The 15,316-nt window shown below is 38.4% G+C and overlaps 1 protein-coding gene across 7 annotated transcripts in view; it reads right to left on the bottom strand.

Moving 5' to 3' along the window:
• The window catches only part of OSBPL3 (oxysterol binding protein like 3), a 95,626-nt gene that overhangs the window by 48,818 nt on the left and 31,492 nt on the right, over positions 1-15,316 (bottom strand). For 6 of the 7 annotated variants that reach the window (XM_072854118.1, XM_072854117.1, XM_072854114.1 and 3 more), the window contains exon 2: positions 2,329-2,571. In XM_072854118.1, coding sequence (XP_072710219.1) covers positions 2,329-2,421 — 93 coding nt within the window. In that variant the 5' untranslated portion in view covers positions 2,422-2,571. Of the gene's footprint in view, positions 1-2,328; positions 2,572-9,406; positions 9,482-15,316 lie in introns of those variants that run through there. The other variant, XM_072854116.1, reaches the window with a different exon arrangement.

Genomic DNA, 15,316 nt, shown 5'->3' with positions numbered 1-15,316 from the left:
CTTTGTTTTCCCCAGCAAAACAGTTTGTTCTGTAAACTGCAAGACAACTTCAGTGTGAAAAAACAACCATGTGAAAAACACCAAAAACTTCAGGGAATTAAGGAAGGAACAGCAATACACAGTCATGCACATAAACACTGACAATGCTGAAAGAAACTGTAGTTTAGAATTAATTAATTTTTTTTTCTAAATTCTACTACTTTGAAGGAAGACCTTAGATCACTTCAGCAGATGCAAACAAAGTTATAGGATGATCTAGAAAGTTATTGCACTTGGTAAAGAAGGAAATAGCGAAAGTCTTAAAGTATTCCTTACAAATATTAGAAGTCCCTATTTAAAAATAAAAATATCAGAAAGACCAGTGGAACCTTAAAAAGCACATGTAATTTCTGAAAAATGTTTGTAAATTTTCAGACTATATAGAAAAAGCAAGCAAGCAGAACTTTTAGCCTGCTTAGTGATCATTTCCCAGTGTGTGACAAGTCACACAAACTCCCCAGCTTCTGTGGGCTTGCCTCTATCATTACCACCCCCTGAAAACATTGACAGTCAACCCACGTAGGTTCCCTAGATGCAAAAGTATACTGTTACTTATTTGGTATTCCAATGACTGACCATGAAAAGATTAATACTAAAACATTAATCGAAGTGGAGATACTTATCACCATGCCCCATATTATCACGAAGAAATATCAACTGTATCGCCCTTCAGTATACATTGGAAACAACCTATTTTATACCTCCATTTAGCTTGACCTGATAGGTGTATGAGGCAGTTTACCATCTGCCTGACTATAACAAATGAGCATGGATGTACCAGGAATACAAACAAAACACCAAGTTGTATCTCTCACCTTGGTCAGGTACACCTTGCATTTTTGTACAAGGATCAAAGACTAAAAAACTGGGGATTGACAAGATGACATTAACCCTGACTGAATTATTCCTTTTCTCCAAAGAGAACAGGTGAGAACAAAATGGATAAGAAACGGGACCCATTAATAATAGTATCAAAAGCCTGAGCTAGCCAACAGATTTGATCATGTTAAATGGCAGTAAGCGAGGTTCTTGTAGAAATTGCTTCTGCATAAGTATGGTTGCTTATACTGGCTGTGTAAGACACCGGTGGATTTAGTCATGCTCACGTAAATCTTATTATTTAAATACTACATGGTAACACTTGATAGACATGAACTGTTGAAACAGACAATACCAAATGTTTTAAATTACACTTTTTAAAGGTAACGTCCTACCGAGGATATAAAAAATAATGCTGCAGGAAAACAAAAAAGGCATCTTGAAAGCAAGGATTCCTTTGCTCGGTATACTAGAAATGCAGAGCATTTCTTAGAAGCACAGCACTTTAAAAGGCATAAATTGTTCAGAGATTTGTCTGCCTCGCCAATTGTATGTACAGGGCCGGAAGTCCCAGAAAAGCAGGTGCTATTTCAAAACACAGCTGAGGTCTCCAAAGCTTTTGGGGGATTGGGATGCTCAATTCCAATTAAAATTTCAACCTGAGGCAGCTTCAAAAGCTCCACTAAGCCATCATCATGATTTTGCAAGCATGGATTGCGTGTTTAAGCTTAATTCTCAGTGTGGGTGCAGGTCAATGTTTCTTGCCCACAAACAAAAGCTGTCTTCAGCAGTCTCACTTGTCAGGTGCAAACACTCATAGACATGTCTTTTAAAACTGTAAGGTTTAAAGAAGAGCATCATCTCTGCAGAAAACAAAACATCCTTTGCATTAGGCACCCAGATGCATCACGTTACACAAATACTTATTTTCTTAACTACAGTTCTACAGCAACAAACAGCACACATAGGCATTCACAGGCACTTTTTCATTGTCAGAGAGGCCCTATGTCAAGTTTCAGAAAAATGCGTTCTCTTTCACACATGTAAGCACACCTTTCCCTGGAAACTTGAAATAAGCAGAGCAGTTACACAATATTCTACCACAAACGTGATATCTTACAGGGAAGATTTGGGATTTCAGGATCAAACCAGTGAGACCAAGCTGCTACAGCAGCAGTATTTCACTATAAAGACACCATACATACAATGTGATAGAAATTCAAATTCACTGTTAGCATTTCAGTTTTACAAGTGCGTGCTATTCAGTAATGTGTGTTTATTGCATTTGACTCAAAACAAGATGCTGCTACCAATAAAAAAAGAAAACAGAGTAAGGAAAACAGAGAAGTGATTAAATAAAACAAGCAAGCAACAGGAAAACAGCATTTAAGAGATTTGCCGATATTCAGGAGCAAAAGTAACAGCCAATCTTAGTAATGCTTTCAGTTTGGTTGAAAAAGTTTGTATTACCTGTCGACTTCCCTGCTTGGAGGAGCAGCTGCTAGTACTTCTTGAAGGAGACAACATTTTCTGGGATACACCAAAGCTTTTTTCTTCACTCATGATCCGATAGCATTTGTTTCACATAAACTCACTTAGAACATCATTAAAAGGTAATTTAGAAAACGTGTTGGAAGACTCCTGAGAGAAATGCAGATCTCATCCTTTACCCAAATGCAGTCCAGTGGCATGATCTGCATCCCATGGAAATGCCTAAAAGGGAAAAGAAAAACAAAAAGCCAAGTCATCAGATGCCATCTCTTACTGCCATCCTGTAGCATGGATCATGAAATCATAATAAAACCTTTGGTAATACAAGCTGACTGCTTTACTGTACACTATTAGAAATGAATTCAACAATCACTTTAAGATAAATTTTCAAGCCTCAAACAGGAACAATAAGAATTTTGGATCCTAAATGCATGATTTCATTGCCACTACTTATTCAGAGGACAAAGTACAGTATCAAGCATCTTTTTAAAGATCTAAATTAATAATCCAAAAAAGAGATTAATAAAGACACACGCAGACTATAATAAATATCTATATAAAAAGAACCAAAACACCCTCAAAATGAGAAGAAAACATCTAATAAAAAAGTCTCACAAAAAGGATGGTGAGTAACCCCCAAAATATCTCTTTTTCCCAGTTCCTTGATAATTTAAACAAGTAAGCATGGCTTCAGGCTGTAAGGAAAAAAAAAAAATCTCTGTATAAAAGAGCAATACATAGAAGTAGTGAGCATGCAAACACAGCTGCACAGAGCTGTGCATGACCACTCTTACCTGGAATAAGAAACTTATAACTATTGTCACATCAGTTGTCTCAGTGACTAGAAGAATAATTAACAGCCTGTTTAATAACAGTGCTGTTTGCAGCACATGCAAATAAAAGCCATGCCAGAAACTCCCAATAACTGATTTCCAGTGTGGGCAAGAGTTGCCATGGTAACTGCATATTGTTTTTAAAAGCAGAGGACATAACAAAAGGGTGGTGCTTTCCAAAACTTGGAGTGGTGGAGCAGCTTTATGAATTGTGTATCACTTCAGATTTTATTGTCTCGGGCAAGGAATTTGCACATTAGGAAGAGTGCAAGAACCACCACTGGGAAAGGTAAAGAAGTTTCCACAAAGAGAAGAGAAATGTCATTGCTGAAACAGGGAGGCACTACTTCACAATCCCCTCGCTTGAGCTGTCAGAACAGTCCTGAACTGGGCTCCCTGGTTATTGAAGTTCACCATTCATTTTTTCTTGAAGAGGCTTAAAAGCCTATTCTGAGAGAAGCAGCACTTTAAGATCCCTAGTAAAACACTTTGTGTATTTTAAGAGTTTGTTTCCCCTTAAAAAGAAAACAAACCCCACCCCACAAAACAGGTGCTGTACTTAAGATTAAGACAACAGTATGCTGCAGAAAACCTCTCCCCCTACTACTGTAGTCTGAAGCATCCAACTTCCAAACAAAGACCTTTTCCAATCTACAGTACCTCTTTGGCAATATAGTTTCCTGTAACATTTCAACCAACGTGCCCTCTTTTCACCTGAAACAAGGTCTCTGCTCATGGCATTTACCTTACCTAGTTAGAAATACTCAATTACCCCCAGAGCAAATCTACACTCAGCAACAGTAATGAAACAGCCCCAGTCTCCAAAAGTCAGGTGAGAAAGCAAGCTCTGCTGGGGCTCTTTCACCAGTGAGTCAGCTTGGCAATTATTTCCAGGAACCATCGGACAGGTACAAAGCCAGCGAGCACAATGCAAGAGCTGAAGAAAACCAGAACAGCACAGCAATGTGGTAGCAAGGTCTGAACTAGGCCTAGCGCATGTGTTTTACACTGAAATTACTACTGAGATTAGGAATAGGGCATTTTGGAGAAGGTATAGTCGCTTCCTATCTGGAAGATGAATTTGTGTGGCATTTCATTAAGGACTAGCACTTTCAGTTTAGATTTATCTCACTTTACGCAGTTTTTTAACTGTGGAGTAAGTATAAAGTATAACTTTCTTGCTTAGTTTCAAGCTTCATTTAGTAAAAGAGTTCAATGATAACATCTCTATTAACAAGCAGAGGTCTAATATTCATAACAGGAACGGAAACACACTTCCTGCAAACTCATCATTCCAATGCCCCTTTGAATGTACCATGCAGCAAGTGCTTTACTTTTTTTGGCACGCTTTTCGCTCAGATAACCGCCTGTCCTCTTCACTGCTCCATGTTCAAAATGAGCACTTTATTACTTGGCTTTCATTGATGACTATTCTGGCATTTGGGCAAAGATTGGCAGAGTTCATGGCAAGAAACAGGCTCTAATTTGCAGCAAAAGGCACTGAAAGTTGCTGTCATCAGTACCTTGTGAGTGTATCTCCAGGACACTCTAGATGTAAGTTATACGATACCCTTCGCCTGTTTGAACACACAGCACAATGGTTGTGATGTCCTGGAAGCGTCAGGTAACAAAAAAAAATGGAGGTCTCATGGACTTTAACACAAAAAGAAGCCATACAATCAGAGGAGTATTTCTATCATCATGTTTTTGGTGTGGAGTCTAAACAAAGTTAAGGTGTGGCTACATTAGCATTTTAGGAGAGCAGAAGGGCACTTCTGCTGCAAATCTCCTCGTTCCCCCCTCTTGCCACATTTAAGTTTGCACTGCAGGGCAGTCTTGGAGCACAGAAACCAAATCCCTTTTGGATGAAACGTGCTTCAGGAGCGCATCCAGTGCTCAATGCATTGAGTCCACGGCACCAGACTAAGAGCTAGTCCTGACTAGTTCCATCCTGGTGTAGATGTTGGGTCCTCACCTTTAACTGATTCACTACAAAGTTCCACTTCTACTGCACTGCTCTACCTGCTAACATTGACATCATCTAGACACAGACTTACACCACCTAACTAAGTACTTAAGATCTCCTAGGGCAATGTTATTTGTCCTTTTGGAATCAAAAAGAGAGAGAGATGGGCACTTTTCCAGAATTCAAATGAGCGGAAGGTGACTTAGCCACCTAACCAGAGGTGCTTAAATGAGGGGCAGGAGGCAGGTGGTGTAAATCTGACAGAGAACACCTGAAGTATTTTGTCAGTCTGCTTCCAAAATTGGGCTTTTGAATTTTCCTTTACTCCTTCAAATTAATTTACTACATGGGCTGAAGAAAAGGCTTTTGTTACCAGCCCTGAAGAAGGCAGGAATGAAATGTGCCCTCTCTCTGAAGTGTTTTATTATTATTTTATTGGTGTTTCCCAGTAATTCAACTTATTACCTTGAGACTTCCAGATTTGAACATGAAAGTGTATGTGAATAGTGAACATAGCCCCAACTCATCTGTGAAAACTGCTGCATGCTCCAGCAACTACTTTGTGCTCCTTTTTAAAAATTCTCTTCAAGTTCAGGAAGAAAAAAAGAAAACTGTGGTTGTCCTTCCATGATAACCAACTTACTCTTCCAGGAAGGTGTGAAAACACTGATCCTGCATCCCAAAGTGACTCGCATATTCTGGCTGCCAGCAGCAGTGACTGGGCCTCTCTAGGGAGACTGATATTTTATATTGGAAACTTGGAACTTAAGGCTGTAGAACTTAAGGCTACCAGGTAGAAGAGCAATTACATCTTTAAAGCAGGCATAAAAATCGGTATTATGTTAACTAAGCTAAGATTGCAGCCAAAATTGATGTTTTGAGGTCATCATGATCCAACTGCTTCAGGTTCAATACATTTTGCTCCTCCCCATGCCACAGGACAGCCTCAGAATTGTGTTCGTTCCCACCTTTCCTCTGGAGCACACAGTGCCACTTACTTTGGTCTACTCCAAAAAGACAAATCAAAGGTGTGAGGCTGAGGCAAATCCAAATAAATTTAGGACAGGAATTTTCACAAGTGCTAAGTATTGGCCTAATTCTTTGGTATCGAGTCAACAGCAACAAAAGTAGGCCAAGAGTACTTTTGCAAATGACCTCACCAGGTGCATTTTAAAGAATTAAGAATACATGAGTATCAAATATTATTTATAGCTACTATATCCTAAACCCATAAACAGCACTTATCTCTACTTATCATCTGTTACTAAGAGCCTTATCATTCTACATCAATTAAAGCTAATGTAAACATATGATAATATGTACAACAGGAAGACCTATTTAAAAAAAAAAAAAAGTAACATCCTGAGTTGTCCTCAAACCTTTAAAATTGCATGGGTTCAAAGCAACCTCTCAGTATCACAATTCATCTCTTGCAACTCTCAAAGCAACAAGCTTACAGCAAAATCCAAGTTTTTCCACATCTTACAGAAGAAGAAAGGCAGAAATTCAGAAAAAAAGTGGAAAACTGCAGTAAAAAAAATCAACATTATGCAATTATTTTTGTTATGGCTCTGGAAGAAAAATAAAGCCTTAACAGTTGCTTCAGAGCTGATTCAGCAGTGAAAGAACACTGAAGAGAGATTTTGAGCAGCAAAACTGGAAGCATACATCTCATTCTATAACTGTAGTCAATTCAGGTTTTGTGGATAGAAGAATAGGAACAACAGGAAGCCTGATGAGAGTCAGGTGGACACAGCAAGCACAGGGCTGCGCAATCCAAATCAGAGTTGCAAGCAACATTGAGTGACTTTCACTGAATTAAAGAAGAATCTGTGCTGAAAACTTTGTTCTGTAACTATTATTAAATTATTAAGTTACATTCACTCACATCCACCTGGATAAACAAAGCAACAGTCTTTTCCAAGTAATGCTTTCATGGCTTTCTCTGTTCTGGTTCAAATTGTCAGCTTTAATCTATCCATCTGGCTCAAAAAAGGAAAGGATTATTTATAGACTACAGATACGCCATGTACAACTACTGGAGATATCTTGGAGAGGAGGGTATTAGCTGTTCCTGAATTACCATAAGATTCATACTATTGAAGGACAAAGCACACAAATACTGTACTGTTGCTAGCTATTCTCTTTAAAGAAGAAAACTTGCAGGAAGAAACATAAAATGTTTTAAAACAACTAAGTTATTAAAACTATCTTTGAAAGCAAAAGTTCAAACAACTTGGGAAGACTAACACTAACAGGAAGTATTTCAGCACTGCCTTCCATGAGATAGGTGCTGTATCTAGACATCCTTCAAATCACAACCTCTGCTGAGCAGACGATTTCGTTAGCCATAGACACATACTACTCTCTGAAGTAGGCCATGATGCACAGAAACAGTTACTTCCATCCAGACCACCTCCTTAAGAAGGCTACTGTCGTAATAAAATCATGCTATTTTAGTGACCCAAAAGAGGAAAATTTAGTTCAAACAAAACTCTCCTAATTGTCTAATCAAGAGAGACACAGAGTGGGAAAGGGAAAAAGCCAGACAAACGACAAACATACCGCATTTAACACCAGATTACTTTTCATGTATAATGTTCATCACTTGATAAAAGAAAATCCTGTATGTTCCAGTGTATGGAAAGCAAAAAAAAACAAAACAAAAACCCAGAAACAATCCAGTAGAATACATCCCAAGAAAGACATTGAAGAAGAACGTGCTTCAATGTCAAGTCTAGTCAGACTCTCCTGAAGCAAAGCAAATATCTGCTGTTTCACTAACCCTTGGAGCAAATAATTCAATCCTTATATTAGAAAAATCTTACATAAATTTAGAAATAGGTCAACCAGCATCCTGAAATACAAATATATATAAAAATACCACCTTTCCCTCACATCCACCATAGAAACTGACTATCATACTGCATGCGACATGATTCATTTTAAATGCGTAATCTTGACACTGTTTCCACGCCCCCAGGAGATCCGCGATAGATTACACTTGTATAAAAAAAACTTGCTGGGTATATATTCTAGACAGATATGTTAAAAATCTTGGTGACTAGTGATACAGAAAATACATGCAGTAATGGCTGTATTATTACGGTAATTAGTCAGCTGTCATACCACCTTTTCCACCCAACTTTTAATCGTAGTTGAGAATCATAACTAATAGGACTGACCTAGCTCACTGTCAGGTCCTAAATAATTAATTCTCCTTCTCCCCCCGCCCCTTTCAGAAAGAGCCTTGCCTAGGGACAGCCTGGAAGCTCAGGACTCTCTAGCAGGAGCTACCAGACTGAGTGGGGTCCAAAATGCCCCCTCCAGCTCTTAGCGTGACTCTCACAGACTTGACTGAGAAGCCAGAAGCTGGGGGACCATAGGAACCGGTTAGTGACCCAGTAACAGAGGGGTCCACAGCCTCTCTGTCAAGAGGATGGAGCAGAAAACAACAGCTACCGAGCTGTGATCAAATCCTATGCTGGGAGCACATACACTGCATACAGCACTGCTAACGAGGTTGACAGCCCTCCCTGTGCTCAATTAATAAAGAAGCAGTGGGTCTGTTTGCACTGTAAAGAGAAGACCTTACAAGTGAAAAGACAAAGGATGATCAGGCAATAGAAAAGAGAGAAAGGCTTATTATAATTTTCAGTACGGAAAGTAACAGGCATGTGGTATCATTTTACAGTCTGTACTAAAAACCTTGGAAAGGCCCATCTGCTAGTGATAATGTCCCAGAGTTGGTACAAGTGGAAACATTACCATCAGAGCTTTGGCACAAGCTTGGTTGCCTTTCATTTTTCTGCTGTTACTATTTAAAGCTTTGCTTTGTTCACTAAAACAAAGATACTCCACTATGCCCCAAGGCTTATTCCTTTTTAAAACTGCACTTGTTATCGCTAAAGTGTTACTGAAATACACACTGTTTGTTTTCCTAGATTCAGTTTTGATAGGCTCAGTGTTAGTTCTGGAAGTCAGTGCCTTCTCGTGGAAATATCTGTCATTCTGCCAGCATGTAGTAATTCAAGATCTTAAGACAGCACTGCCTGCGCATCAAGAAAAAGACATCACTTTCCTGTCAAATCATTGAAAGCATCCATGTAACTTCAAATCAGACTGTCTCTGTGACCTGATAAGCTGCATAATGCTGTGAGATGCATAAATCTATCAAGGCTGACATCAAGCAACATATTTTATTAAGCCAGCTGACATAGTTGGTTTAACTACAGAGAAAGAAACCCAAACCAATCACCTGTGGTTTCAGGTAGAACAGCAAATAGGACTGTTGGAAGAGTTTTGGTGGCCCAGGAATGATCCTCACCAAAGTCTGAAAAAAAACATCATGGGGTATGTACGAACAGCAAACACAACACAGAGATCCTTTATCTCATGCAGGAAAGCTAGAAATGTTCATTAAAGAGTGGCAGGATCCAACAAACCTGCTTTGTCCGCTTTGATGCAGTGTTTTACTTTTCACATTCTGGCATCATCTACTTTCTTAAAAAAAAAAAACAAAAACAAAACAAAACCAAAAAAGCCAAAACCAAAAAAAAAACCAAAACCAAAAACCAACCAAAAAACTAGGGTCCCCCTCCCAGATATCTGTTTTTCCACAACATGCTGGAATTGCCATGTATGTCTTGTGTATGTCACTTAATTTCTAAAAGAAAAAAGTTACAAAGGAAGCAACACTTCCCTTTGAGAATGTTTAGTGCTTCTCCTTTATAAGCAGGCCTATTAGCTCAAAATTTAAATCTCATTAACTTTAATGACCATGGTAACAAGATTCAGTTCTTCCTAGGATACACAGAAATTCATTTATGCACTTTACAAAGCGTAATGACCATGAGTTATGAAAATGTCACATTTCTTCTTGATCAACTTACTGTATCTTTAGAGGCTTCTGTCTCTAAGTCCATTCCAGTACACCTTTTTCAGTCTGCTTTACATTAGTATTAATAAATGCAGACAGAGCTACAGGTTTCTTTTAAATATTATGCAGATTATTTCTTTACAGAAGGTCTTTCATATTAAGATAGTTTAAAACATCAAAAGAGGTGTATAGTATTCTGAACAAGGGCAAGTAGTTGTTAGCACATCAGTGTTAACCCTTTTGAACATCATCTTAGGCAAGGGGCCGCTAAATTTCCAACACTGTGTTTCTGAACACACAATGTGTAAATAAACCTTGATACTTTTGAGATGTGTTGTAGGAAACAATTAACATGTATAAAGTATACTGAGGACAATTAGTACTACAAGTGCTAAGTATTTTTGTCATTAATGCCGAAAGGTAAGAATTTGTTAACCCCAAGCTTTCAATGAAAAAAAAATGCAAATATAAAGAAAAAAGTGTACACAGAAATGTTTATTTTAAATAAAAATACAAAATGTTAAGGCTTGGGCTGGAACTCTTCAAGGTCAGACAAGATGACGCCTGGAACTGTCCTTTTGCTTGGAAACACGTATCATGTACATGCATGCAGGTGACAAGAACCGTGAGAAGCAGATGTGGATGGAGTAAACCATGCTCTTGGTAGATTCTACATCACAGTTGGTCTTAAATCCATTCATATTTACAATTGTAATGAAAACCTTGACAATGGGAACTAGGAAAGGGGTTCCACGGATCAGGTTTTCTGCAACATTATCCTCACAGCATAGGATAAAGATGAACCGAAAGAGATCTAAAGCAGAGAGATGCAAAATGTGGGTAACCAGATTATAAATCTGAATGATTACATGCAATGTTTTGCCTAAGGAATATGAAATGGGGAATTATCAATCACAATAGCTGGGTCAGCCAAAGAAGATGCAGGCTAGAGATGAGGGCCTTCGACCAGGTTAACAGGGTAGCTCTTGAGCAGGAAAGAGGCCATAAAAGGGATCCCCTCCCCACCTCAAATGACAGAACCCTGCCACCACCTCCTCAAGTTCTGAAATGCTGGAGGAGAATCCGAATCCAGCTAGGGTTACCTTAGAGGTTCTACTTGGACAGAGCTGATAAGAGAACTTTTAACCTTGAAAAAGGAAGAAAGTGAACACAAAGCTGCAGAAGCAGCAACCATGCTTGGGAAGAACAGAAGGTCCATTTCAGAGTGAGTGCTTTCATATCAGATCTTGTCCTGCCACTGCCTAGCTACAACGGAACAAAATCTAAAAGCAAGTTAGGAGACTGGCCAAAAAGGAAAGCTTCAATTAAGACTGTGAATAATTTAACACTATTACAGACAGCCCAGAACAAGGAAGATGTATAGAGTTTTAATGCACTGTTTACACAAGGCTACTTTAGTATGATATCCCAAAGTAAAAATATGGCCTGCCTCTGGCAATAGAGCTCAGAGTTAATACAAAGCTGCTGAGAACTTTTATGGGTCTCAGTAGCAGCTCAGTGCCTACACTGACGGGTTAGAGCTCAAATTCATATTCACTTTTAAAACTGCCAAAGCAGTTACAGAAATTCTTGCTCCCAAGCAAGTTGTTATTGTCCCTTTTCTAGAGATCTGTAGCTCCCCTGCCAAAAAAATAAATTAATTAAAGGGGAAAAAAAAAAATCACAGGAGCCCTCCCTAATCCACTTCAGTGGAGAGCCATTTGTCACAGGGGGTAGTTCACGTACTTGGCTTTGGCCAAAATGCAGGGGTGGTCATCACCAACTTGTGGGCAAGAAAGTGGAAGGAGTATTATTTTCAACTGATCCAGACAGATCTGAAAAAGATACTCTGTCCCTAATCTTACATTTAGATTCAGGTTAGTGCAAGCTACCAGCTATCTATTTGAATTTAATTAAAACCAAAAGAAATCCCGCATTATTAAAAAAAGCTTCAGCTACACACACATTCTCAAGCGTTTTTAGAGGTTTAAAAGATGGAAGGTTTTAATTAGGATGCCTCAGCAATATGAAAGAATTAATAATTTACAAAGAACTTGATTTGAGCTCAGTGAAAGGGTGCTACAACTTAACAATCCATGATTGTTATTTCTAATGAGTACACCCATTTTTTACTTCAGTTCCAGTCACTGTAAAGAGGCTATAGAGACAGCAGACAACAACATGAAGAGTTTTATAATGTGTGCAGTCTAGCATCTTGGTTGCTTCATAGCATTTTTGAGGTTAGTTATACTTGAACCACAACTAACAACTGCATTTTAATTACAGGCTATAAAAGCAGCAATAAACAGAAGTGTTTACAAGTGATGTAGATTCCCCTTAAACTGCCTACTATTAGAAGAGTGCCACCACTCTTGGTCTTTGCCTTTTATCTCTCTACTCTCCTCCCAACCCCTCATCATTTTTGTGTTTGTTTCTAAAATGCTGGCATATGGTACTGGCTTTTCTAGACCATCAGGACTTACAACACAAAAATAAATTAAACCTGTGGTTAATTATGAGTAGTGCAGCATAAACTGCATCCTGACATACTTAAGACATTTTCCACAATTTTTCATATAATGCACTTGATGAATTTCTGAAAAGGAAAACAAAAAAACCCCCAATTTCTTAGAGGAAGGAGCTAAAAGAGGTTTTCATATGTAAAAAAAAAAGTCTAAAATAGTAACATATAAAGTTGCAGGAAACATAATATTAAAAGCTAATTTCTTAACAGATGGCGGTCATGCCCACTTCACCCATGCTGACCTACATATTTTTCCTTAACTTTTATTAATATTCATCTTTCACTGACTGCGTTTTCCACAATTTTGCCAGCAAGTGATACTTTTAGGATAAAAGGTCTGAGAAACTCATTCAAGTACATCTTTTTTACATGGTAAAATATAGAACGCATAAAGGAGGAAAACATTTTTACAAAGCTTATGCCATAAAATTGCACTTGTGACATAAAATTGTCTTTTCAAGGGCTGCTCAAGATTGAAACTCAGTGTACAAAGTTTTCATCAAGTCTTGACCACAAAACTTGAAGTTTGCAGACATTAAAGCATTTTCATAACTCACACTTTCTTCTAGAAAAAACACCTATGCCACACAGACAGTTCAAACTCAACCATTGAACTGAAATTCATTATTTTGTTCTGTGCATTTAATTGTGAAAAGGTAGAAGAATTAAATGCATGTAGAAACTGTAGAGCTGGAGAACGATTGTGGAAAAAAATTACTGTGAATGGTAATTTAAGTTAAGAGAATTTAAAATTTCCATACAAAATGCACCCAATCTTTTCACCTAAGCATTGTGTTATACTGTTTTTGAGAGCACATCATAAAATATGTCAAAAATATTCAAATCTTTTACTTTTGTTACTCCAAAATGACAAGGATTTACATGGAATGTCACATTGAAGATAAATCTTGGAATGACCAATGGCAGTTGTAAGGATTACATTTGGAGAAGTTATAACATCAGCATTTGCAGTTTTCCAGTCTTCTCTTCTATACTGAAAAATAAGAAAATAAGTCAACTGCCTGTGCTAGGAGCAAACAAACAAGGTGGCTGTGGGAGCCGGCAGTCCCCCAGCTCCTATTTCAGACTGTTGTTCTCAGGCACACTAACTCACCTGACTGCTCATCAGGAAAAAAGCAAGGTAGTCTGAGCATATTTTCACTTCATGTGCAATGGAGAGACTGCTGCAAAAATATCCTTTTGGAAAAACTTACAGGCTTTCCTGGAGTAGAAGAGGGGGGCTTTTATGTAACAAAGTCTTTATGGATAAAATTTATGAGCTGCGTTTTGTGGTTAGCAACATAAAGATGTCGAGAAAAGTACCACACATACCTGATTGCCTAACAAAACTCTGAAAGCCTGCACATACGGACAGAGAATCAAAAGGACAAACAGTTCCTATTTTGACTGAAGGACCAGGCAGCCCGCTGATGTCTCTCATTGTCCCTTCCAGAGTGGAAGACTTGCACTAATCTGGAGAATAATATAGTTGTTGTTGAAACTATTCCAACATTGTTCCCAGAGTGAGATGATTGAGAGGTTGTTCTCCAGTATGATTTTACAATACTAGTTAGGCAGATGAACAGTGAAGGTGATTATTGCTTAAAGTCAGTAATCAAATTATAAAATAAAATACGGTCACAAAGCAAGCAAGATCTCCTGTAACACTCCAGAATAATTTGCATCACCTAGAGAGAAAATTTTAGGAATAGAACACTTATGCTGAATGGGTAAAAAGGTGAAAGTCAAAAAAATGCAGAGTATAGCACAACACGACACATTTCCTGAGCACCTGGTGTTGTATTCTGTCTCTACATTTTGGTAAACTGAATTAAAATGCTGTCAGAGCTGCATGCCAGTTCATTTAGGAAGCCCACACATTAAAATCCAAATAATTTACTTGGAGAAAAAGATTCCAGTCTCTCTCCTTGCGTTTCTCTCCTTTCAGCACCATTAGGTTTTTCAACAAAGATTTTGAAAGTGGGACAAATGGGAAGCCACGTGCCAGGCACTGAATAGCATCCAGTGAAAGCGACCACATCTTCGTGCTTCCCAAAACACCCACCCTAAAGTGCAGTTCATTTAGACTGACCCAAAACTGCATTAAACTTTCACACTTCACATTTTGCTTTCACATAAATGATAGCATTCCCAGCCATACAAATTCTGACCTATCACCAAATCACCAACCTATTAAAAAATTCAGTATCATTCCCAAAAACTGGATGTAAGTTTGCCTCTATTCCCTATGGCATCCACCAACTCATTCTGAAAACCTGCCATTTGCTCTTGTGGGTTGTTTATACAATTCCAGCTTACAGTGCTTTAAAATAATTAGAGCTTCCAGTAAATGCTGCAATGCACTATTTTTGCTGCCTTGTGCAGAGGGATCTGACTTTACATTAATTTTGCCTGGGGACTCCACAAACTGCTTGAACAGAGTTCACATCTCCTGTTGCCAGTTTGTGCATTCACAGCTCCATCTCTCTCCATCTTCCTCCTTGCCCCGCTCCCTGTGCCTGGAATACTTCTCTAGAGCTAGGTGAGGACGTGGAAAAAGCATAAGGCATCCGGAAGTTAAAATCAGCAGCTTAACCACCTTATACAGCAAATTTAAGAGGCTTAAACTCACCAGCAAGTGCAGGAATTGTTGAGTTGGACATTATGCATTAAGCATGAGAAAGTAAATACATGTGACAAATGCATTTCTTCCCATGTGAATGTAATGATTCTCAGCTAATGAATCTAAATTAAGTCACACATTA

The sequence above is a fragment of the Ciconia boyciana genome, chromosome 2, assembly GCF_034638445.1.
Source record: "Ciconia boyciana chromosome 2, ASM3463844v1, whole genome shotgun sequence".
NCBI lineage: Eukaryota > Metazoa > Chordata > Aves > Ciconiiformes > Ciconiidae > Ciconia > Ciconia boyciana.
The sequence above is the reverse complement of the archived record's forward strand: the minus strand, read 5'-3'. Positions and strand labels throughout refer to the sequence as shown.